Raw genomic sequence first — 25,966 nt, 5'->3', positions numbered from 1 at the left:
GGCCGCAGTATGTCAGGCTGAAGGACACCGTGTCTGACACTGTGGTCAACAGCACAGGAGCCCCCCAGGGCACAGTGCTGGCCCCTCTTCTCTTCACCCTGTACTCCTCTGACTTCCACTACAACTCGGAGCTGTGTCACATACAGAAGTATGCTGATGACACAGCCATAGTCGGATGTATCAGAGACGACAGAGAGGAGGAGTATCGCTCTCTGGTGCCACACAAACCACCTGGAACTCAACACCGCTAAGACAAAGGAGCTGGTTATAGACTTTGGGAGGTCCAGACCAAAGCCGAGACCAGTCGCATTAGAGGGAACTGAGGTTGAGGTCGTGGACTCCTACAAATACCTCGGGCTGTGGCTGGACAGTAAACTGGATTGGTCAAAACACACTAGCCACCTGTATGGGAAAGTGCAGAGCAGGATGTACTTCCTGAGGAGACTGTGGTCCTTTAACGTCTGCAGCAAACTGCTCTGGATGTTCTACCAGTCTGTGATTGCCAGTGTCCTCTTCTACACCGCGGTGTGCTGGGGAGGCAGCATATCCAAGAAGGACACGTCCAGACTGGACAAACTGACCAGGCGTGCCGGCTCTGTGGTCGGCATGAAGCTGGACTCTCTGGTGACGGTGGCAGAGGCGAGGACACTGAACAAACTGCTGGACATCATGAATGATAGCAGCCACCCTCTACACGCCGTCATCAGCAGCCAGAGGAGCCTGTTCAGTGACAGACTGCTGCTTCCCAAGTGCCGGACCAATAGATTTAAGAACTCTTTTGTCCCCCATGCCTTCAGACTGTACAATTCCTCATTGGGGGGGGGAGGTGACACAGGACAGAGGGTGGAAGGAGTAGTGACCCCTTGTATTTTTCTCCATACTTATCAGGTCAAACCACATAGTGCAATACGATATCACTGGTCAATCTATCTGCCAAATTCTTATATTTTTTTGTGTTGTATTTATATTTACTTATATTCTATATTCTTGTTTCTTGCATAATTTAAGGTTTTTCTTGCATAATTTAAGGTTTTGGTTACTCACATTTGGTGTGTACCTTAGTATTTAATTTGTATTTTGTATTCTTTTGCACTTTTGCTTACTGTGTGCCTGGGAGCTGCTGGTAACTTCAATTTCCTGAGGGAGTCTTCCCAAGGGATCAATAAAGTACAAGTCTAAGTCTAAGTCTACACTGTCACGACATGGTGACACTTTTAACAATGTAAAGAACATATTACACTCAAGTTACGTATTGCAGATTTAGAGGGGAAACAAGTGGAAGATAACTCAGAGATATTTCAGTTGATGTACACATTTAATGGCAGCAAATGGTATGTAAAAAGAAAACACAACCTAAAAATAGAGTAGCAGAACACATTGGTGGCTCTATTCTGTTGGTGATGGATGGCCCCACCTGCCCTTGTACTCAAACCAATCTCAAAACTTTAACTTAACAGTTAAAAGAAAGAATGCCATCTTACCACCAGGACATGTTCTAGCAGTCCCAAATATCCTGAAGCACATTCGTTACCATAGCGTAAAGCACGCATCTGGACGTCCTTGCTGACCTCTGGGTGGTAGGCAGCTGCCTGAAAAACAAAAGAGGAACATGCATTCCATTTCCATTATTGAGAGCCACAGCAGGGCACAATTGGTCTTCACAATATTGACCAAAAAGCAACACAAAGCATTTATGCTTACGGCACCCAAACAGCTAGCAACAACCCTGGCTACACCTGTTCAATAGCTAACAGATCCCTCCAACACATGGTAGATACAAGCATCAAGACCTGGTGCAAGGGTCAGAGTGTGAAAACAAACATGATAACAAAGAAAGAAAATGTACGTGACATTAAATGCAGCATGGCTGTTGATGCCAGATAGACAGATCTGAGCATTTCAAAAACTGCTGATCTGATGGGTTTTCTAATCATTTTGTGTTTACAAATTATGTTCCAAAAATGAAATAAATAAATAATCCAATGAACAGCAACCTTTTACAACCAAGGTATACAAAATATATTCCAATCTTGAAGGAGGAAACTGGAAATTGTGGAATGGAAGATCTGCATCATGGATGTGTAACTGAGAAATTTGCAGCAATTGTGTGATGTCATAATGTACATACTGACCAACATTTGGGAGATGTTTTTTTATTCCATGTTAAATCCAAGTCATGAAGATTGAGGGAAGTTTTGAAGGCAACAAGGAGCCCAACTTATGCAAATAAATATCTGTTGTACCTTGCAGGAGTGCAGCATGTCAGCAATAGCTCGTCTGCTGAGGTTAGCAGTGGCGATGATGTCCTCCTGGCGACATGAGTTCCCCGCAGCCACTGCTTTCGCTGTTGCCACGGTGATTCCTTTTGTCATACGAATAAACTCCTCTGGCGCGGTCGTTTTTGGTGGGGGATCAGAACTACAGAACACCTGTGTACCAATAACATAAGTAGATGGTGACTACATAACTCATCAACAATTATTTGTGCATGTATTCTCCAATAGAAATTCTTAATCCATCCCAGCTGAAAGCAAGGTTATGTATGGCCACCAATTATGCAGAACCAAATATGTGGAGATTTACAGTCAGCTCCTGCTTGATGTGTTCAATAGTGGCCTCTAAAGCTCTGGTTCCCTTGGTGGCTTCATCCTCCACTGCCTTGACAGTTTTCAGCAGAGATGTCACATTGGTCACCATCACCTGCAGAAGGAAAGTCGAGTTTAATTGCCACAAATCAGGCTGATCTCAACGTTCCTCAATGTAAAACTACACAAGGGGAATTGTTGCAGGGCATTTTATCACCTTCTACAGAGACTGGATGCAGCTGCTGAAGTACGTTAAAACAGAACACATTATTCTTGCCTTGTGAATATGAGGTTCCCAGCAGTTCTTTTGCAGTAAATTTTCTAACCCATTTCTGACATTGACAGTGTGTCTGCAGGCAACTAATTAACCACAGCAAAAGCGTCTGCATTCATAGTTAAATTAGCATTTATAAAAATAGTTCACATACACATTAAAGTATTTCCATAGACGACATAATCTTGTATCTTACCAGCCTCAGACTGGACATTAAATCCTGATTTGGTGTTTGAGATTTAATTTAAAAGGTGTTTAAATAACATCAGAAGTCTTTTTGTATAAAATGTTTATGAAATTTACCTTAAAGTGATACACTATAGTGAAATACAGTCATGCAGTACCAATAGATAATTGTCTGCTTGAATCCAATGTGTTTTATTCCAGACCACATATTGTGGTGTTCTGCATATCGATATTTCTTCTGCCTTACCTGTGCAATAACACTGCTATTTCTAGTCTTACCGTATACCTTTATGTTTATTCTGTGGTTGTTGTTCAGTCGCATGCAACATTCAATGCAAAGTTACACTGGTGCAAAGCTAAATAATTATAATGTTGGCTCGATATAGATGTGGTATTTAACAAGAAAGATATACTGTAGTGTGGATCACAATTCTACTACATAAAACAGATTGATAGTAAAAATGTAGTGGTGGCCTTTGAATATTACCTTAGCAGAACTCTTAAGTTGGAGCATGCTGGGGTCATCATGAGGTTTACCTGCAGCTGCCTTAGTAGCACTAATTAGGTTACCCAGAGCTTTGGCCACATCCTTCACCGCATTAATCAAGACCACCTGAAGAGAACAAAGCAAATTAGAGAGCTGCATATAATCAGCCTTTGTCTCCACACACCATGTTCAGCGCATACAGTTTCTCAGAAAGTTAGTTTCTGAAGATGAACATCTTATTTGCATGATTTATAAATATTTTTTTCCATTCTTTTTATTGTTTCTTTGTTTTAATGAAGCATTGATCAGCTTTAGAGAACATGGATTAAGTGCCTGAGAATTATACATGGTCTTGTCCCAACATGTTATGGTTTCAAATGTCTTAAAAGAAATCTGATTTGACTGAACATATCTTTCAGATGTGATGCAACTTTCTAAATATCACTACACAATATCTATAAGGCCTCTCTTTATTTTATTGTTTTTGTCGCTGATGGTAATCACCTCTTAGAACAGTTACTAATGGAAGTCAGTAAAAATAACTTCACATCCAGATCCGTCCAACACCCACCAATGTCGGCATCATCAGTATAAACAAATATATAAATACATAAAACAATTAAAACATATATATAAAACAAATGAACAACTGGGTACCAAACATGAGCAAAATACTCAATGACAAAATTACTTAGCATTAAAGTATATATATATATAAAAAGTTTATATATGGAATTTGACAACTAGCTTGAAATGTTCTATATATTCTACTTCTTATTTTTTCTTTCCTTGTCTGTCTATTTTTAACTGTAATTTTAGGTTATTGGGGCCTGCCATGCAAAGCAATGGCAGGAACCTATTACTATTCTCCCAATTCTTTATTTTTCATCCGTAACCGTTAATGCGGCTCATACCGCTGGGTGCACACCTACAAATGAGGTATCAAAACGTGCAGAAAATTCACGCCATTGGAGCTATTGCTTTTGGTGGGATTTGGGCTTAACGTGGCAACATAATTCGCAAAAAACTACGAAAAAAACCCCATTATAAGTCAATGGGAAAAATCCTAGAAATGCCCTATTTTTGAGGATTTTCTGTGTCGTCACGAATTCACGTAGAAATACCATTCAAATTTCATTTTGTAGATACGTCTGTGATCTCTTCGAAAGTGAAGACGGCTCGTCGATACCAGTTACGGTTTGTCCACAATTTGTCTCTAAGCGACCCAAAGTTTCTCATTTTTCCGAAAATTAGAGTGAGAGCCAGGGCCTTTAGATCTCAGCTAGAGTGAGAAATGAAGAGATTTTTTGAGCCCAAAATAATTTTGAAATCGCCATCACGCCCACAAATATCGCACGATTGGTATCAAAATCGGTCCTCACATTGATACACATGTCTGCTCCGGTAAAATGTTTTCGAAATTTATCTAGACCGTACGGTTTTCTGTCACGGTGCTTCAGAGCAAAGTCATGCGACAGGATTTTCTAGGCTGTCTCAGGCTCTTTCACTAACAGTTCACACCTTGGTGAGAAACTTATTTAACATAGCAACGGAACTCAAGAGGCTATTGGCTGCTGATTAGGACTACAAATACGCATCACTGTAGTCCTATCTATAGTGCAGGGGTGTCAAACTCCAGTCCTGGAGGGCCGCAGTCCTGCAACTTTTAGATGTGCCTCTGCTGCACCACACCTGAATAGAATAATTAGGTCATTAAGGCTCTGGAGAACTGATCTACACAAGACGGAGGTAATTAAGTCATTTCATTCCAGTGTTTTGTACCTGTGGCACATCTAAAAACTGCAGGACAGCGGCCCTCGAGGACTGGAGTTTGACACCTGTGCTATAGTGGAACCATCAGTTGAAACATATCAGGACTGAACTGGCCTTTAGAACTACTTGCTGCTATGGGCTGTATATAACTGATTTAACTCAGTAACTGTTACACATGGGATTAGTTTGGAACTTTAAAATTAAGCATAATAATAATTTCAAAATAAAAGCCTTGAATATTTTTAAATCAGATATTTGCTCTGTTGGGCAATATATAACTGATTTAACCCAATGACTGTTATACATGGGATTAGTTTGGCCCTTTGAAATGAAGTTTAACAAAAATTCCAAAATAAAAGCCTTTAATATTTTTACATCAACTACTTGTGTTTTGAGCATTATATAACTGATTTTATCCAATGACTGTTATTCATGGGATTAGGTTGGCCCTTTGAAATGAAGTTTAACAAAAATTCCAAAATAAAAGCCTTGAATATTTTTACATCATGTAATTACTCTTTTTGGCTTTATTTGACTTTTTCATCCAAAGCACTGTTACACATGGTATTAGTTCGGAACTTTAAAATGAAGCATACTGAAAATTTCAAAATAAAAGCCTTGAATATTTTTACATGACGTAATTGCTCTTTTTGGCTTTATTTGACTTTTTCATCCAAAGCACTGATAAACATAGGATTAGTTTGGCGCTTTGAAATGAAGCTTAACAAACATTTCAAAATAAAAGCCTTTAATATTTTTACATCAACTACTTGTGTTTTGAGCATTACATAACTATTTTAACCCAAGGACTATTACGCATGGGATTAGTTTGGCCCTTTGAAATGAAGTTTAACAAAACTTCCAAAATAAAAGCCTTGACAACATTTTAAATCATACTGAATGGTGCACGTCCACCTTACTTAACGTTCTTGTGATTCTCAGCATGCTATTGATTACATTGCAGCGTTCTTTAGCATCGATGCCAATTTGTAGCGTGACAACGCCGGGCCCAAACCGACGGGCACGCCTTGGCAGGCCCCGGCTAAATTTCTTCCGAAATTTTCTAGTTCAGACAGTACTATCTGACAGGAGGACAAACAATGGAAACCTGCCTTGGCTGTTGGGTGGATTTATATTTGTGTTGTTCAAAAAGGATCATTAATACGAAATGCTCCTCTTCTGAAAAGAAACTAAATGAAATGAAAATCCATCTGCTCCTAACAACAGAGTACTTTAGAAAACAAGCTGTCCCAAAAATATTTGAAATGCTCTGCAAAGACTACCTGAGTCTCGGGGTCTTCAGAACCCAGGCTGGCTGCTCCCAGTTTGACCACATCAGCCAGTTTGGTTATGGTGATAACCGAAGACTGGGCAGCCTGAGCCAGTTTCTCCTGACTGGCTCCAGCACCAGACACCAGCAGCTTAGTGTCCTCTACTAGGGCCTTAGCTGTCTTCAGAATGCATTCTCTGAAAAACAGCAAATGTTTTGAGTTAAATCACCATGGCAACATAACCGCCTCCAATTTTAGACATATTTCTTTTACTTGCTTGTTAAACAAGACAAAGCAATGCTATGATTATTATGCTCATTCAACGCAGTAATGTGTGTTATCCAGGCACATAGTGCCATTTTGTAGCAGAAATCAGGTAACTACTCTACCTTCAGTTGTTTAAAAAATGCTATGAATATTAAATATAAGACATGACTTAAAAGAAATATTAAGTAATTTAACACCTTGAAATCGGGATTGTTGCAAGGGAGGGCTGCTCTGTGAGGTGGAAGCATAAGGGAGGAGCTGGTTAAAAAGGCAAGTGCAAAACATCAATAATCTGGATCTGGTTTGGATTAAACCATGACCGTCAACGTTAACTAAAACATTTAACACCTTAATATTATGTAATGCGGATGACTTATTTGGACTCAGACACCTCTCCCCCTCAGATGGTTATCTAGTTGCATTGCTGACAGCATAGACTCTTTCTTATGTTTTTGTCTGAGCACACAAGACTGCACTGCTGTCAGAGTCACAAACGCAAATGAAAAGATGAGCGAGGAGAGTCAGGCAGACTGGTGTGCTCAGTGGCACATTTTGCTATACAATACACCACGATGAATGTTTGGATAACACCAAGCCAGTATGTAACTTACTTACTACAGTGACAAATTATCTCTCCATCGAAGCACAACCAGTTTATAGTTAACATTTCTTAGTTATGTTTGATACAAAATAACTTCTTTAGACCGACATGAATATAACAACTTGGAAAACTAAAATGTTCAGTTTGAGAGAAAGGATTTTCTTGAACATTTTTAGGACAATGTGCATTTTTACATTTCATACATACAAAATTAAGTGTTGTGATCAATAGAGATTAATCACAGTGCTTGTGTGATTATCAAGATATGAATTTTAGGGATATTGTACATCCCTACACTCCAGGTATATTTTTGATGAGAGAATAACTTTATGATATAATGCAAACCTCAAAAAAGTTGATTTTAATACTGCCCCTTTAAAGAATAACAAATAATTTGTTTTAAATTATCAAATAAGTCTACATGTGTGCCCAATATGACTTTACAGATCTATGCCAGTAGGTGAAGCATACATTATGAAAAAACTTAATAAATGTGCTAATACAATCCACTTGTAATAATTTACTCCCATAATTAATTACTCCCATAATTAAAGTACTAAATGAGTCTGAGTTCTTGTGAATTAGATATAAAAACTGACGTTTATGCTGTAATTGCGTAAACATTATGCTGAGCAGAGCCTGCTGAGGTTTGGGATCAAGCAGAACAGTTAATGGTCTGTTCTTGCACAGCAATTTATCTAGTCCAGAGGAAAATTTGCATGAATGGCAGGGAGAAATGTAGACAGTTTTAGGTTCATTGTTCTCTTTCCCCAAATATCTGTATTGATCATCAGAATTTTTAGCATAGCAGAAAAAATACAAATGATATATTTTAATTTTCAAAAGGGGTTTTGGGTAGTTAATTGAATTCCTTAAATAGAATGAAGATTTTGTCAAACTATCGAATTATGTTCCTACAAAGTGGTTCCAGTTACAGACAAACAATTATTACTGACTACTTTTACTAACAAAGGGTAAACCAAACCAGAAAAGTAATCATGCACTTAACATCAGCTTATCTGGTATTTAAAGAAAGGTGCACAATGTCTAATAAGGCTGCAGGTCCTGACATACACATATATTTCTAGTCTGTTTGGGAGAGGTTGGAATCTGATGTTTAATGTTTTTATCCATGCAGGGAGCAGCAACATTTTTCAGGCCCATTAGCAAGATAAACCTTCCATTTTCTCTGGCACTGTGGCCATATCTGCAACCAATTTAAGGAAAACACATGGTCGTTCTAGGCGAGTTATTGGTATACTTTTTATCATATTCAATTTATTCTTAAGAGAATTAAAACTTTTAAATTATATGATGTGATAAGCATCATCAGAGCTACTAGCAAAATGATTCATGACACACATCAAGTGAGAGGGTCCTAAATGAGAACCTGGTACCTGTGGTCAGCGAAAGTTTCAGCATTCTCTCTATTAAGGGTACCAGCAGTGGCAAACATAATGGTTGTGTCGAGATCTGCAATGATTCCAGAAACAGCACTTGCAGCTGTAATACAGGCCTGGGTGCCACGGTTACCAGCTTGAAGGGATGCCAACACATGAGAGACCTAGCACAAAAAAACAAAGGGACATATTTGAGAGTTTGTGTCAGAGCAAACATAAGGCACTTTTCTACTAGCCCGTCTCTAACCAATTCGGTCTCAGTCAGTCCCAACCAGAGTCATTTTCCATTAGCAAATCCGGCGCTGTTCTGCCCAGCAGTTCTCATGTATTGATACCTACTTCAGGGGTAGTATTAGCCACACCAAGCCGAGTACAGCACCAAACCAATTTGAGTTGGTTTGGTCTGATGACCTCACATCAAACTCCAAAACAACATTATAGTTTAGCTGTGGACAGCAGACATGCTGTTTGCTATAAGAGAGCTGCTCAGTACGGAGGCACAATTATGAATTTAATCACAAGCAGAACCAGGAACACATGCAGAAGGTTTTGGAATGACTGTGATTTAACAGCGCCACAGCAGCTTGTCTCACTGAGGAACAGGCAGCAATAAAGGAGAGAGAAACAGTTCTGTGGTCAGTGGTCTGTAATTTTGCACTGATAATCAAAAAAAATCAATCAACTTTATTTTTAGCACATTTCAAAAACCGCTAGGGTAGCCAAATGGCTTTACATTAAAACAGAAATACGTAAGAAACATGAAAATAAAAATGCTTAAATTACAACTACAAATCACAAACAGAAAAAGACATCAATATGTTCAAAAATCTGACCTTCTCTGAGACTTTGCGGGCGCTTTCAATTAGTTCTTTCTTAGTAAATGTGTCGTTGGGGCTGCACTGCAGAGCTCCAGCTTTGGTAACCAGACCTGTGCAGGTGAAGCCCAGCTCTCCCACTTGCTTCTTAATGTGAGAACCAATCTGAGAAATAAAACAGTAGAAGAAAGAAATAAAATACATGAAATGTATAAAAATGAACAACATGTTAGCCAGCAGAAGTATTTATTCACTTCATCATTCTCTGCAGTGAGTGCTGCATATTTGGCCTCATTTGCTAGATTTCCAAAATTATTGGTCAACTGGTTGGCCAGTCCTCCAAGGTCATCTGGGTTGGTGTTGGACTTGGTCACCTGAAGAGCAATGAGAAAATATTACAGTTTGTGAATTCAGTCGGAATGAGGTGTTCAGAAAACTGAACAGCTGTCTGAGGAAAGCTCTCTATGACAGTTTCATGAAGGCACTGAAACATTAACAGAAAAACCTAATTAGATTTCTGAGAAATACTAAAACTTTGTCAGATAACAGATTTCTTACCATCTCCTGTACAGTAACAGCAATGGCCTTGGCTGTCTTCACCATGGTGGTCTGGTAATCTACGAAGGTGCCATCTGGTTCATCTGCAGGCCCGTCTTCCATTTTATTGATGGCGTCGTTGATGGAGTCCACCATGCCACCCACAGCACCTGCTGCACTGGCTGCCTCAGCCAGCGTGGCCCCCAGGTCATCTACTGCTTCTTTCATCATCTGCACTGAATCCTCCAGAGCATTCTGCATGTGTGCTGCCTGCAACAAGGAAAAATAGACAAGTGGGTAAGGCTGACAGCTCAGGATCACAGAGATTTAGAATATTTGTTTTCAAAAGACGATCCTCCCCCCCCCACATGCTTTCAACTAACGTTATCCTGATTGGGACTGAGTGTGGATCAGTGCATTTCTTAAAAGACACCAAATACATCAAATGATTTAAGATAGGTAACTCCTAATAAGGGTTTTTCTTTATCAAAGAAAAACTGAAAACTGAGTGGATATAGTCAATTCATTGAATAATAATAATTTTATTATGGTAGCACATGACAAAGAGAGGTTTTCCAAACAACAAAGGGAGGTGCTGCATTTCATATTTTGGAATATTTAAAAATTAAAAACAATTTGATCAAAAAGATGGCAAAAAGCACTCATTTGTTTTTGCCAGTACATTTTGTCAGGCTTGCTTAGAAGGAAACTCCTTCAAAATTATAAGCTGTCACAATCATTTTTTACATGATTCTGAATTGCATGGTGTATGTAAGGATAAAACATTTAAATACAACACATCACGTTTTGTGAACAAGGACGTGAGAAGTACAGTTAAAGATCCAGAGCACTTAGTTCAGTACCTTGGGATTTCCTCCAGCCTCCTTGGCAGTATAGAGCATCTGCAGCGCTGACTCTGCCAAGGTCTTGGTCTGGTCTAAGACAGCCATCTGCTGCTGGCTGCTGAGGATCTTGGACGCTGTGCCAATGGCAGCCATGATCAAGGGCTCAAAGTAGCTGGCCATCTGAGAAACCTGGGAGAAACCGTTCCAGGAAGGAGAAGCACATGATCAGCCTTCCAATGCACCACCATCTGATGAACACCAATGTTTGGGCATGTACTGATCTGAACTGTGAAGCCAATGTCTGATTTTTAGAAAGAATATTCTAAAACAATATAGGGGCAGTATTTAAAACATTGCTTTGTAAACTTTACTAAGTATTTATTAGGGGTGCACCAATTTATCGGCCAGCAGATTTATTGGTGACAATTTCCTTCATGTTGGGAGATCTTTGATCAGCTGATACTTACATGTGAAGCAGTAAGTAGTAAGCAGTAAGCAGATCAGTATCCACCAATCTTTTCTACCTCAGCAAAGTCTAAAAATCAGCCACTGTCCACTTCTGCTCTACAGTGAGAGGTTTGACTGACAGACCAGTCCACCAGCTCCTGTCTGTACATTTGCAGTTAACAATGATCACCCCACTGTTGAAAACTCAGTGACTTTCTTGCTATATTTAACATTTCAGTCAAAAAAATTGGTATGGGCCAAAATCTGAATTGGCAAGTCAGACTTTTTAATTGGCCATTGGCCAGAAAACTGCAATAAATGCAGCGCTAGTATTTACATTAGGAGACATCAAGTCATTTTGTAAGAGAAGTCACAGATGGCTATCTAAAACACCATGTTAAACAGTGTGTGTGAGGGCAGATGTGTTTGTAGTTGTGCTTACCTTGTGTCCCAGCTGGGAGGCCTCTGATCGAGCCGCCACTGCCACAGGATCAATCAGGTTACTGATCTCATGAACTGAAGCAGCCATCTGTTCATGAAGAGTCTACAGTACACGGCAGCAGAACATTGGGAAAGTCACTTCAACTATCATTCACTTCTAGATAAAGAAGCTGATCAAAAATTGCCCGGTAAGGTCATTTCATTGTAATCTTTATAATGAAAAACAATTTGTCAAAAAAATGGTGCTGATATATTTTATAGTTTGACCTTTTATAGGTTTAGAAAAATCATAGTTTTTGGATTACTACCCAAAGTTCCTATAAGGTGGTAAAAATGAGCCCCACTCATTCAGAAATATATATTCTAGATACCACTTACAATATATCAATTGTTACACCTCAAGAAGATTTTTAAACTTTCTCCTCTCTCTCTCCCTTTCCTGGACAAAGCCACTGCAGAGGTTACTGCTGTGATTAACTGCTACCATGGCATGAGCCCTGTGCACTGTTTTCCACTCACACAGTTAGTGCTCTGTGGGAAGTAGAGTGCTGACTTCCAGTATTACTGTGTCTGGTTCGTTCTCCCAATCCCCAGCAGTATATAAAGTATGTTAAATTGACCGAATTTTGAAAATGTTTAAGAAGTAAACAGACATATTGTGATAATAGTGGTAAACATGCTATAAAACACAATAAATCTAACAATGCACAATTGTTAAATTGTGCATTACTAGTGCATATAAAGGGAATAACTTAAGAAACTAATTTTCTTCCCAACAATAAAACAGCACAAAAAAGAGAGAAACTATCAAAGCAACCAAAAGCGTCCCTCTTTTTTGATTATGTCAATGTGTTTCTGTATGTATTGAATAATCTTTAAAATACTGCTTTACAGAACACACTCAAACCAGTGTCTAAAATAAATCATTAATAAAATCCAAGATAAATATAAAAAATAACATTTTGAAAGGCAAAGTTTGTAACAAGAAAATTTGGAAGCACTCAACTAACAAACATCTTTGTTTAATCAGAAATGGCGTTTTATTGTCAACTTTTAAAGCTCATTATGAACCACAGAGGCGGAAAAGTAGAATTTAGAGCTGTCTTTACCTCCATAGAGATGTCGTCTCGGGGTGTTAGGTGTTGGCTTATTGCAGCCAGAGAAGCCTGGTCAACCTCACGGATGCAGCCGTTCAACACCTCTATAGCGTCATCACACTCTCTCTGGCCTGGAGCCTTCTCTCTGCACACATACATACAGCGGGAGGGAAGGAATGATGAGAGCATAATGAGCAGCTACTCTGATATACTTCAAGTCAACCTAATAAATGCTAAGGAACAATAGCTTTAGTCCAGAAACGTAATTTGTAAACATATACAAACCAAGACTGATAACAATAGTTACCAAATGTAGGATTAAAGTCTTGATATAGAGTCATTGTTTAATATGATTTCATAAATCTACAACAATAAACTGAAGCAATGTTGTAAAGAAGAGTTGGACCAAATTTCTCCCCAACACAGACAGGCTGATGGGCAGAAGACAAGCTGCATGCTTTAAATGTTTGCTGATAAAAGTAGTTTCTGATACTAAATCAGTGCAGATTTACATCAATGCTAAATCTGCATTGATGTACTATTTACTGAATGATAGTGACAGACAATATTGTAGTGTTCTTCTTTTAGAGTTGTATTTACCACATGTGAAAACAGACATTATTGTTATGGTAACATTAATAAAGTGAATAAATAAAAATAAAATAAATAAATAATGTAACTAAAATAAATAAATGCACTGTGTGAATGAACCTAAGCCTCTATAATTAAATATTGTAATCCAACAATATGCTTCTTTAAGATGCTTCTTCATCATTCAATATTACAGTATATATTGTTTTGCTCATGTAATATTATTCTGCATTGTAATTTAAAAATTGATGCTGAAAATTTGTTTCATCATAAGGAGAAGCAACAGCAGTCAGACTGAAGCATACCTCATGTTGGTGATGAGCTTCTTAATGGAATCAGACACGGTCCTCGAGTGTCCCGCCAGCACTGACCACTTAGGAGGGTCTTTGGGGTTGACCGCCAGGGACCGGGCGGTCTGGATCAGGCCTGTCGAGCTCTCCAGCATCATCTGTGCTGCTGTTAAAATTGGCTCCATGGCTGCATGCCCCTGAAGAATTTGGATTAAACTCATTTTTAAATGACTCCAGAACATTTGGCACAGCTTCTGTTCTACTGTGATATAAGTGTTATCAATGGCTAAAAGCTGCAAGTTTACTTCCTCTGCTACTCCAGCCTCCCGTCTCTTTTACTGTAACTAATGGAGGATATTTCCCTCTCTGGAATTAAGGCTTATATCCACTTTTATAAATTAGCTTTTTTTCTGCTTAGATTTATTAAATATGACTTAAATAAGTGTTTAGTCAGCAGAAACACTTGCACTTCTCTCTGTTGTCCTGATTAAAGGCTGCATCTAAAGCCTGCAAAAGAGACATCAACATCTCCAAATGTTGTTCATATGCTTTCCTGTAGTTTTTAAATGTATTCGTCATAACTGTTAATGACGACATGTTGTTAGCATCCAAAAAGTCATTGCAATGTAAATGTAAGAGTTACTGTTTTGTTTTTGAAAGGTGAAAATAACAACCACACAGCTAAACAGATTGCTCAAAAATGTTCAGTACCCAATACAGTTTGCCCACCTTTCAGTATCAGCCTTCCAACTCTGGTTCAAACAGCATGTTGAACAATCATGATAAGCATTCTTATTTAAGCATTCATTCTTAAACAAGAATGACAGTTTTAATGGTTCAAATCAAACATAAGAATTTGCTGGTGCATCATCAGTTTTTATTTTGGTGATGCATTGTTATATATTTGAAGGATAAACGAGATGTTTCACTTTTATCATCACAAGTAAAGAAAATTATCCACTTTTAGGTTTCTCAAGAAAACTTTTTAATAACAGTAAAAAAAAACAATAGGCACAGGTTTGCTGGTTATTAAATTAGAGCAGAGGATGCTGTCAACTAGTGGACAAGTGGAGAAGTGAAATAACTCATAATCCAAATCAAATGTAATCACAATAACACTATGTGTTGCCTAATTAAGAAAGCAGTCTACAGTTGAAAGGTAGGAGAGGACTAACCTCAGGACTGATATGAGCAGGAATGCTGGCGAACTCTGGGTTTGAGGCAAAGGCAGTCAGGTTGTCCACAGCTTCTATCAGAGGGCCAGTAGCAGCCTTGCACTTCTCTCTGTTCTCCTGATTAAAAGCTCCATCTAAAGCCTGCAAAAGAGACATCAATCAAACGTTTCCAAAAGACTACAATTCTAGAGCCTAGTTGGACCTCTGAGCTGCATTTTGCTGAGAGATAACTATTGCTTAGTTATGGGCCCCTCTGAACTAGTTCCTAACCATCAGTTTTCTCGGGAACTCATTTTAAAACTATTTTTCTACTTGCAAATTTCAAGCGTTAAAATCCAAACAGGACTGAGCTCAGCAACCAGTATACACAAACAAGCAAGATGTTTGTAAATCAAGTGAGAGATTTTGTCATATTACTGGTCATAAAGTGAAAAAGTACAAACCTTTATAGATTTCACCAGGTTGGCAGTGGTGTTGGCCACTTCTTTGGCTGACTGGACAAACTGTCTCTTGGCAACAGGGTTAGGTGTTTTGGAAGAAGCCAGGCGGCAGGCGTTGCACAGAGCTGAAGTGTGTTTGGCAACAATGGTCGCTGCAGAAAGCACCTGAGCAGAGAGTAGGTAAGCAATTCACCACATGAAGGATCACTCTAAAAGAAACCAAAACCAGCTTAAGCAATGTGGTAACCACAAACCTGAGACTGGGTACAGGCTGGATCCACCAGGTTCTGGCAGGCCATCTGGATAGCCTGGTTAGCCCGGGCAAACTGAGTGGGATCCACAAGACCTTTCTGACCTGCTACACTGTTAGGGTCTGACACTCCCACCAAATAAGCTGCCTAGACACACCAGCAGGTGGTTGGTTACAACACTCAATGGTAATAAACAGATAGTATTATACGGAAAGTATTTTACCTGTGCAGCTGCTTCAGTGAGACCACACAATGCTTTGGATCCAGCACTGACTGAGTCTCCAAACTCTGGCAGGTTAGAATTCTTGGCATTGTGTGAAATGCCTGCCATGGACTCACCAAGAACCTGTCCACAACAAACAGACAATCAGCCGTGCCACATAGAGAGGTTTCATGTTTTTACTACTAGTTTCAGTGATAGTACAGTGCATCATTTTAAGCCTATTGCTTGTTTTCAACCTAAACAATTTAGTCTGTAAGAGTAACCTCGCAGAAAGGAAACTAAATAGGATAAGAAAAGCAGCTCAGTGTGTGATGTACCTTAGAATTCTCCATGACGCTGTCAATGCACTCGAAGAACGACTGCTCATTCACTGCCTCTGTGGGGTTCTCCAGCATCCCTTTCACTGACTGCACACAGAGACCGAACTATTGCAAAGTATGTTTCTATTACTGTTGTCACTCTATGACATATGATGACACACTAATTCTAATGGACTGGAAATCAGTATCAAAGTTTTAAAAAATGTCTGCTTGGGGTGTGCCGTGGTGGCGTAGCGGTTAGCACGACCCATATTTGGAGGCCTTGAGTCCTTGACGCGGCCATCGCGGGTTCGACTCCCGGACCCGACGATATTTGCAACATGTCTTCCCTCCTCTCCTTCCCAGTTTCCTGTCAGCCTACTGTCATATAAAGGACACTAGAGCCCACAAAAGACCCCCTGGAGGGGTAAAAAAAAAGCAAAAAAAATGTCTGCTTCAGGAAAGGGGATTTATTATTGCTTCTCTATATTAAACCAAAGAGCTGAGATTATTTTATGTAATATACCAGATATATTACATTAAATAATATACAGTATATATAACATGTTTTATTGTATTTAAACGTTCTTATCCCCCAAGAACCATGAACTAACCCATTCCTGGATTTCAGCATAACTTTTCTGCACATCTAATGAATATATGGCTTGAAAGAACAACTTTCACCCTAAGATGGTCAGACAACCAGTAAGTATGAGAAAAAAAACAATCCCAATGCAACCAAAAGCACATCATAAACATAAAAAGATAGACTAGAATGCATTTGATGTTTTGTAAAAGGAGCTCCATTTCTGCATGTTTGGTCCATGATGGCTCCAAAAACAGTTTTAGACAAGCCAACATACTTGGCAAGGTAACAGTCTAAGAAAGATATGCTGTGGGTCACATGAGTCACAATGGCCAAATACAGTATTATCCCTGTTTCTAATCTTCTGATATCTGAACTGAAAGTTACAATGTGAAAAGTAAAACTAAAAACCACATTTGATACTTCACATATAGTATAACGTTATATGGAGACTTGTGAATGGCAGCTCTAGCATAACAGATGTTACCTCCAGCTCTCTGAGAGCGTTGTCACACTCCTTCTGACCTGGAGCCTGCTGAGTGCACATGGTGATGAGCTGGTTGATGCTGTCTGTAACTGCCCTGGAGACATAAAGACTCGCACATGTTAAGTACAGACTAGCTATGGAAAAGTCACAGTCTTACAAGGGGGAGAGGATTTCTCACCGAGCTGCTGCTGCTAGCTGGTTCTTCAGGTTGGGTGAACTGGGGTCGGTGGACAGAGCCTTGGCTGCAAGCAGCAGCTTGCTTGATGACATAGAGATAGTTTTCAGGTTGGACACTACCTGTGTCTGATCCTCTTTGGACTACAGGAGACAAGAAAGGCTGAACGTTTGAATTCAGTTAGAGCACTAAATGCTTATTCTTGAATAAAGCTGCTGAATGTTCAGTTTTGTAAGGCTAGGAGAATTTGAATCAGAAGTTTGATTGACCAGTTTTATGAACTCTTAAGCCACACATGATAACAACATGCAGAGTGTTTTTAAAAACCAAAATGAATAAATGTGAACTTACCTGCTTCTTAAAACCCTAAACGAAGTGTCAAAAATTGAAGGTGACATTTTTGGAATACTAAAAGCCACAATCCAAATTTATATAAGAAAATAACTAACTGGACACTGCAAAGCGGAAAAGTCTCAGTTTCTTCATTTCTCCTGGATAGTAAAGAAAAATAGATTCTTTTTCGATGGTCTTTTTCCCCCAGGCAGATGCTGGAATATTTTATTAACAGCTTCCATTTAACAGAGGGCATGTCTCATGATGATGACCAAAAAAAGTTAATTCAGTAATGAACGTTTAATATATAATAACGTATCATCATTCCTCTGCCACAGAGTTCAACTACTTGCCATATCATGTTAGACTCTTTTCTGAAATGTGCTCACTTTGCTTATGCTCCACTAGTTTGGTTTCCTGTGACTTCCTTAAGACACTTTCCTATATTTAATAATAGCTCTTTGCCATCTCCTTATTAGAAATCAAATACTCCTGCTACTATGGATCAGTTGTCTCAAAATTGTGACTTAGCCAACATGAACTCTGTGGCAGTCTTATCTAATCCTACCTGGGAGGTTCCAGCCATGTCAACACCAGCATCCAGGAAGGTGTTGAAGTCTTGTCCAAACTTGCTGGTAGCCCTGGCCAGGTCCTGGGTGGTCCCTCTGGATGCCTGGACCACCTCATTGGCTGACTGGTTAAGGCCAGCTGCCACCTCATTCAGCTGAGCCTGAATTTCCTGGAAACTTCGTCCACTGGACGGGAACTACAAGGTTAGAGAAAGAATACCAATGTTGAATGGGGCATAGGGAAATTCAAAATAAAAAAACTCAGGTTTTTTTCTTGAGAATGCACAAGTTAGAAAGAGGTCGTTATCTTAAATTTAGAAAAATATAAAGTACTGTCCAGTGTTTACTCTAGTCATGAAATACTTCTTCAGATTTTATAGCTAGAATTACCTTACTTTCTTCCCTTTAAGCTCAACCCCAGAAAAAAACCAAAGAGATGTTGTTTTGGACAAAATTAAAGGAAATGTAAGAAAAAAGGAAGTGTAGCAAATGGTTTAAAAAATGCACAGCAGGGGCGCTGGTGAGCAAGATATGGCGTAGGACGTACTTTTCAGAGCTCCTGCAAAATCCGTTTTAATTACATAAAAAAAGAGAAAAAAACAGCATTAACCACGGTAATATCTGTTGAAAAATTGGAGAGAAAAATTGGAGAGAAAACCTTACGGTCATAAACAGCCGGACAATCCGAACATAATCATCCTGAATGGCCGAAAAACTGCAAAAGTATAGATGCGGAAGCGATGCTAATGCTACAAGGCCTGCTAGGACCACGAGACAGCGGGCAACAGGCGACGCTGACCCACCGACAACCACCGGGTCTGACGGGCCAAATATGAGTAACGAAGAAATGAAAGCGGACATCTTATTGTCACTGAGAGGAGATATCGCTAAAGTGATAAGAGACGAGCTTAAAGGCGCATTAGCGGAAGATTTCCAAGCTATAAGATCCGAACTGCAAGCGGTCCGTTCCGAAATTGCTAACAACTCAAAGGCCATACAAGCTGAAATGGATATTATAAAGACGGACGTTCTGGACTTAAAGGGCGGCCTATCAACGTGGTCAGACGAGGTTACTTCACTACAGTCTACTGTAACAAGTTTACAGAAGGAAATGTCAACGCTCAAAGATAAATGTGAAGATCTAGAGGGGAGAATGAGAAGGTCTAATATCCGTATAGCGGGCATTGAAGAACGTCCTGGCTCCAGCTCCCCACAAGCTGTGGCAAAAATCATCAAAGAAGTTCTGCAGATGGACCGAGACATAAAGGTGGACCGCTCACACCGTACACTCACGGGGAGAGGACCCAGGGACCGTGAGACACCAAGAGTCATCATCGCTAAATTACATCATGACGGGGACGCGGCGGAGATCCTGAGGAGAGCCCGGGGCAGAGCTCCGCTTTTTCACAATGGCCACCGTGTCGCCTTCTTCCCCGATTACACGGCCAGCGTAGCCAAAGCAAGAGCCACCTTCACGGAGGTACGGAGGGCGCTGCAGGGCATCAAGGAGGTCCGCTACGGCCTCCTCTATCCGGCCCGATTTCGGATTACATATCATAATGAAGAAAAGGAGTTCCTCGACCCCAAAACGGCTATGGAATACGTCCGGAACAATATTACTCCAACAGAGTCAGCCGAATAAAGGTATCGCTAGCCTATAGAGACAATAATATTAGAAAATATCTCATTGTCATGGCTAACGTTCATATAGCTCTCTTTATAAGGTTTATGATGATAAATCTATAGATTTCAACGATAGGAGCAAATACGCTGTTTTATTTTAGATTTCTTTTTTAGGATTTGCGGGAGTTTCTGCAGTATATTTGAAGCTTACGTGGTTATATTATTTTCCCCATTATGACTTTAGCTTACTTCCCACCTTGTGTACATATCTAAGCGCACCTACTGCACATATATTCAATCTTGGTTGTGCACTTTAGCGGCTCATTTTAGCTGCTGGGGACTATGTCCCAAATATTCAAACATTGTATTTACCTGTTCTATGTTTTTCTAGTTCGGATCCCTCTGTTCCCCGGGGACCCTGCGCAAATTATTTTTGCAAACTTATTTTGTTTCTGTTATTATCATTTTGCCTCATTTCTTGCTCATACTCATTCTGTGAGACTAGAAATGCTGGTCACAGTTGTCAAAAATTTGCTTTATTCCTCCCTGTTTGGTTTTGTGGACATTCTGTACATATTCCTTAGACCCCACACAGATAAGACAGTGTTATGCATAAAGGGTTTGTTGCCATTTATGATATATTCTGAGATGTCTAAACATAGACCACATAGAGATAATGGATGACCCACTTAAAATCGTAACTTATAATGTAAAAGGGCTCCACAATCCAGCCAAAAGAAAGAAAATATTGAATCAATTAAAACAAATCAACTGTCACATTGCTTTTTTGCAAGAAACTCATCTATCTGATACAGAGCATGAAAAATTAAAAAAATCTTGGGCAGATAAGGCTTTCTACTCATCCCACCAGTCGGGGAAAAAAAAGGGCGTTGTCATACTTGTGCACCGACAGATTAATTTCACACAAACGTTGCTACATAGAGACACAGAGGGAAGATATGTATTAGTTAATGGTACAATTGATGGCATAGAAGTATCGCTTGTAAATGTGTATGCACCCAACACGGATGCGCCTGATTTCATAAAGTCACTGTTTAAGGTAATATTACAGCACAGTACTGGGCTGTTGTTGCTGGGTGGGGACTTCAACTGTACTCTGTCACAAATATTGGACAGATTACCCACTCCAAAAACCCCCCTCTCTAGAATGAGTAGGATGCTTAAACATCAGATTATAGAGACGGGTATTGTAGACGTATGGAGAAGCAGGTTTCCCAGAACTAAAGACTTTACTTTCTACTCAAACAGTCATGCCTCCTACTCTAGGATTGACTATTTCTTTACCCCAAAGTCAGAACTGCATAGAATAGTAGATATCGAAATATTACCTATTACTATTTCTGACCATGCACCTATCTTATTAAAATGGAATATAGGACACAGGCTAACATCTAAACAATGGAGGCTTAATACGTCCCTGCTTAACGACAAGGTATTCATTGCATTTATTACAGAGGAGCTCAGGATATACCTAGAAACTAATACATCTACAGAAACAACACCTCTGATATTATGGGACTGTGCCAAAGCATTCCTTCGGGGCCGCATAATATCCTTCACATCTGCGAGGAAAAAACAGAAGAATGCTAAACAAAAAGATTTGGAGGACAAAATTAAAGAATTAGAGCTTAAACATAAAAGACACGCTTCAGCTAAAATCTTGATGGAATTAAATGCAACCCGCAGACAACTAAACAGCCTATTGTCAGATAAAGTAGAGGGCAACTTGAGGTTCACTAATCAAAAATATTATGAATATGGCCAGAAGGCTAGTAGGTTATTGGCATTTAGATTGAGGAAACAACAGTCCTCCAACATGGTTCATAAAATAAAATCCCAAGAGTCTATTGAGACAAGACCTGACAAAATAGCAGAGGCCTTTGCAAAATTTTACAAATTATTATATACAAACACCGATACCTGTAATAATGACCAAGAGCTCACAGATTTTTTAAATAATATAAAATTGAACCACTTAACGGATGAGGCGGCGTTGAACTTAGATCAACCGATTGAGGAATGGGAGATCAAGCAGATAATTAAATCACTTAAGAACAACAAAAGTTCAGGCCCAGATGGATTTACAAACGATTTTTATAAAACTTTTCTAGATCTTCTGGCCCCCCTGCTATTAAAAGCATATCACCATGCTTTAAAATCCAAAACTATGGCACCATCTTGGACAGAAGCCACTATAGTAGTAATCCACAAAGAGGGTAAGGATCCTACAGACTGCCAGTCCTATAGACCTATATCACTGTTGAATACAGATTCACGCATACTCACAGCAATCCTAGCAAGACGACTTAACAAATTCATCACCCAAATCATACATCCCGATCAGACAGGATTTATTGTAGGCAGGTACTATGCTGATAATCTAAGGCGCTTACTAAACATAACAAGCGTTCAAAAAGAGAGAAAGATTGAATCAGCAATCATATCCTTAGATGCCCAAAAGGCGTTTGACAGAGTGTCTTGGAAATACTTAATTCATACTTTGAAATGTTTTGGATTTGGCCCACATTTTGTTGACTGGGTGCAAACACTTTACTCCTCTCCACAGGCAGCAGTTAAAGTTAATGGCTTTAGGTCTGCTAGATTTTCATTAGAACGGGGGTGTAGACAGGGGTGCCCGCTCTCACCCCTTCTGTTTGCCATTAGTATTGAACCGTTAGCCCAAATCATTAGAGATGATGCTAATATTAAAGGGATAGAAATTAACAAGAAAGTACACAAAATCTCATTATATGCTGATGATGTATTATTGTATTTGACGGAACCTAAATCAACAATCCCCCACCTGAAAGAGCTCATCTCTCAATATGGATTTTACTCAGGCTACAAAATCAACATAGAAAAGACGGAAGCTATGGATGTAAATGGCACAATTTCAGACTTCATAAAAGTACAGAGTGGCTTTAAGTGGCCCAAGAACGGTATCAAATATCTGGGTATTCAAATACCTCCACTTCTATGTGACCTCTATGAGGCAAACTATAGCAAACTTCTACGAGTCATTAAAAATGACCTGGAGCGTTGGGATACACTCCCTATCTCTCTGATAGGTCGTGTTGAAAGTATCCGTATGAACGTTTTACCAAGACTACTCTATCTATTCCAGATGCTACCGGTGGAGATTCCCAAATCTACCTTTGACACTTTAGATAAAATGATAACTGGATTCATTTGGCAAAAAAAGCGACCTAGAATCAGATTGAAAACCCTGCAGTTACCTAAACCCAAAGGGGGCCTCAAGCTCCCAAACTTCAAATATTATTACTGGGCTGCACAACTTAAACCCTTATTAGTATGGCTACAGAATAGTGCAGATACTCGTTGGCTGGAAATAGAGGAAAGCAGGTGCTCAATACCACTACAAACATTACCTTTCTTAGATACTCCTGCAAAGGAAATGACAATCTGGACAAAAAACACCCTCAAAGTTTGGAACAAAATACAATCGGCTTTTAAATTATCAAAACAGATTTCACTTTTATCAAATATAGGATATATGAAGACATTTACACCGAACAATTTAGATTCTGGGTTCAAAAACTGGTCTAATTATGGGCTATCTCATATCCACCAATTAATTAATAAGGGGAATTTCAAAACCTTTGAACAGATAAAAAGTGAATTTGGCCTCCCTAAGACGGACTTCTATAGATACTTACAACTTAGAACCTTTGTGACGACACACAACAATTGGACTAAACTTCTTGAATCTACACCTATAGAAAATTTCCTAATGGACATACAAAGGGGAAAGGGAAATGATAAAGTAATTAGTAAAATATATGACTTGTTTCTGTCCATAAATGTGCACGATTCCACAAACATAAAGCATAAATGGGAGACTGAATTGCAGGAGTCAATAGCAGGAGACACATGGGAAGAAATATGTACTGAAGCACAATTAACAACAAATTCTAATACATGGAGAGAATTCAAATGGAAAGTAATAGTCCGGTTTTTCAGAACACCAGCAATAACCAGTAAAATGAACCCAACACAACCCAGTCCGTGCTGGAGAAACTGTGGAACGCAGAATGCAAATCATACTCATATCTTTTGGGCTTGTCCTAAACTAAGTGTATTCTGGGAGGACATTTTTGAAGCTCTCAAGGTAATTTTCAGAAGAAATGTTCCAAAAACCCCCTTGGTGGCAATTTTGGGAGTAATACCCGATGGATTGGACAGGAAGGATGATAGATATCTTCTAAGAATCTTGCTCACAGCAGCATTGAAATGCATAACTATCAGATGGCTGAAGCCAGGACCTCCTACATATAACACATGGATACAAAAAGTTTGGGACATTCATTTGATGGAAGAAATCACATATTCCTTAAGGCTTCAAAAAACAGTTGTTAATATAAGGTGGAGCTCTGTCATACCGTTATTATTTCAGTGACACAATTACAGGATTGCCCTTTTGCACTTGTATGTTCTCTTGGGTCGGTCTAAAATACCATGGTGGGAACCACTTTAACTCAGGGAGGATTTAATTGTATGTTTTGTATTTATTTTATTTTGCTGTTATCTGTCTGTTGATTTTGTTTTGTTGTTTTGTAATCATTATTACATTTGTTAAGAACACCTACTGTCTCATCTCCTGTTGCCAAGTTGTAATGCAGATGACAAATGTCAGTAAGAGACGGAAGAATGTAACCTTGAACATGTGTTGTAAAAAAAAAAATAAAATAAAAAATAAAGTTCAAAAAAAAAAAAATGCACAGCAATACATTGTTAAAAACTTCGGTAACACTTTATTTGTCGGGGTGTCCATCAGACTGTCATGAAACTGTCATAAATGTGACGTAACTCCTGTCATGAAGATGAATGAGATTTCATGAATGCTTATGACTGTTGTCAGTAAGTGTGATTCTGTAAATAATGACCCTTCTAATGAAAAGTTGACAATTTTAATTAACTTTTGATGCAAGTTTAATGCAACTTTGCTTTTAAAAGTGTCAGTATTTACGGGCGTGCCGTGGTGGCGGAGGGGTTAGCGCGACCCACATTCAGAGGCAACGTGGCCTTGACGCGGCTGTCGCAGGTTCGACTCCCGGACCCGACGACGTTTACCGCATGTCTTCCCCCCTCTCCTTCCCCCTTTCCTGTCACCCTACTTTGAAAAAGGGACACTAGAGCCCACAAAAAAAAGACCCCTTGCGGGGCGATAAAAAAAAAAAGTGTCAGTATTTACCAAATAATGCAAGTTAACACTTTTAATGCACTTTTAATGCAATTTTGCATTAAAGAGTGGCGGAAACAGGCTTCCATATGTTTCGGTTCCGTGAACAGAAAGAAAAGAAAGAAAAAGATAAGATACGATAAGATAAGTTAAGATAATATAAGATTTATTTGTCATTGTCATCAACAGATTACAACGAGATTGAGATTTGCTCGACTCGAGTTAAGATGCAGGTTATGTGTATATACGTAATATACCAAAATGAATAGTACAAAATGAGAAATAAACTTAGACATCGGAAGATGGTTGAAGTGCCTGGAGGTGTCGCAACAGAATTTACATTTATAACAAAGTGGTGTCAAGAGCAGAAGTTCTTATGCCTTTGAATTTAGTGCCATGATTGCCATCGGGTAAAAACTGTTTTTTAGGCGATTTGTCCTGGGTTTTTTTGCTCTGTATCTCTTGCCTGATGGCAGCAGCTGGAAGAGACCATGGCCAGGGTGTGAAGAGTCATTTAAAATGTCCAAAACTTTCTTGTGGAGCCTGGAAGTGTAAATCTGTTCCATAGTGGGGAGGGGGCAGCCTATGGTTCTCTCTGCTGCCCTAACAACCCTCTGGAGCGCCTTCTTGTCCGCAGATGTGCTGCTGCCGTACCAGACACACACAGACCGTACGTG

At 39.3% G+C, this 25,966-nt stretch overlaps 1 protein-coding gene across 2 annotated transcripts in view; it reads right to left on the bottom strand.

Moving 5' to 3' along the window:
• tln1 (talin 1) overlaps positions 1 to 25,966 on the bottom strand; it is a 93,640-nt gene that overhangs the window by 13,061 nt on the left and 54,613 nt on the right. For both annotated transcript variants that reach the window (XM_023338296.1, XM_023338297.1), the window contains 21 exons: positions 18,445 to 18,642; positions 17,547 to 17,686; positions 17,369 to 17,462; positions 16,314 to 16,403; positions 15,997 to 16,119; positions 15,777 to 15,920; positions 15,526 to 15,687; positions 15,083 to 15,223; positions 13,923 to 14,104; positions 13,039 to 13,171; positions 11,931 to 12,032; positions 11,060 to 11,230; positions 10,218 to 10,466; positions 9,914 to 10,033; positions 9,678 to 9,824; positions 8,842 to 9,008; positions 6,589 to 6,772; positions 3,533 to 3,658; positions 2,584 to 2,700; positions 2,244 to 2,429; positions 1,482 to 1,589 (listed from right to left, as the gene is read on the bottom strand). In XM_023338296.1, coding sequence (XP_023194064.1) covers positions 1,482 to 1,589; positions 2,244 to 2,429; positions 2,584 to 2,700; positions 3,533 to 3,658; positions 6,589 to 6,772; positions 8,842 to 9,008; positions 9,678 to 9,824; positions 9,914 to 10,033; positions 10,218 to 10,466; positions 11,060 to 11,230; positions 11,931 to 12,032; positions 13,039 to 13,171; positions 13,923 to 14,104; positions 15,083 to 15,223; positions 15,526 to 15,687; positions 15,777 to 15,920; positions 15,997 to 16,119; positions 16,314 to 16,403; positions 17,369 to 17,462; positions 17,547 to 17,686; positions 18,445 to 18,642 — 3,084 coding nt within the window. The remainder of the gene's footprint in view (positions 1 to 1,481; positions 1,590 to 2,243; positions 2,430 to 2,583; positions 2,701 to 3,532; positions 3,659 to 6,588; positions 6,773 to 8,841; positions 9,009 to 9,677; positions 9,825 to 9,913; positions 10,034 to 10,217; positions 10,467 to 11,059; positions 11,231 to 11,930; positions 12,033 to 13,038; positions 13,172 to 13,922; positions 14,105 to 15,082; positions 15,224 to 15,525; positions 15,688 to 15,776; positions 15,921 to 15,996; positions 16,120 to 16,313; positions 16,404 to 17,368; positions 17,463 to 17,546; positions 17,687 to 18,444; positions 18,643 to 25,966) is intronic.

This window comes from Xiphophorus maculatus, chromosome 8 (assembly GCF_002775205.1).
Source record: "Xiphophorus maculatus strain JP 163 A chromosome 8, X_maculatus-5.0-male, whole genome shotgun sequence".
Classification (NCBI taxonomy): domain Eukaryota; kingdom Metazoa; phylum Chordata; class Actinopteri; order Cyprinodontiformes; family Poeciliidae; genus Xiphophorus; species Xiphophorus maculatus.
Note: the sequence above shows the minus strand (reverse complement) of the source record. Positions and strands in the feature narration are given on the sequence as shown.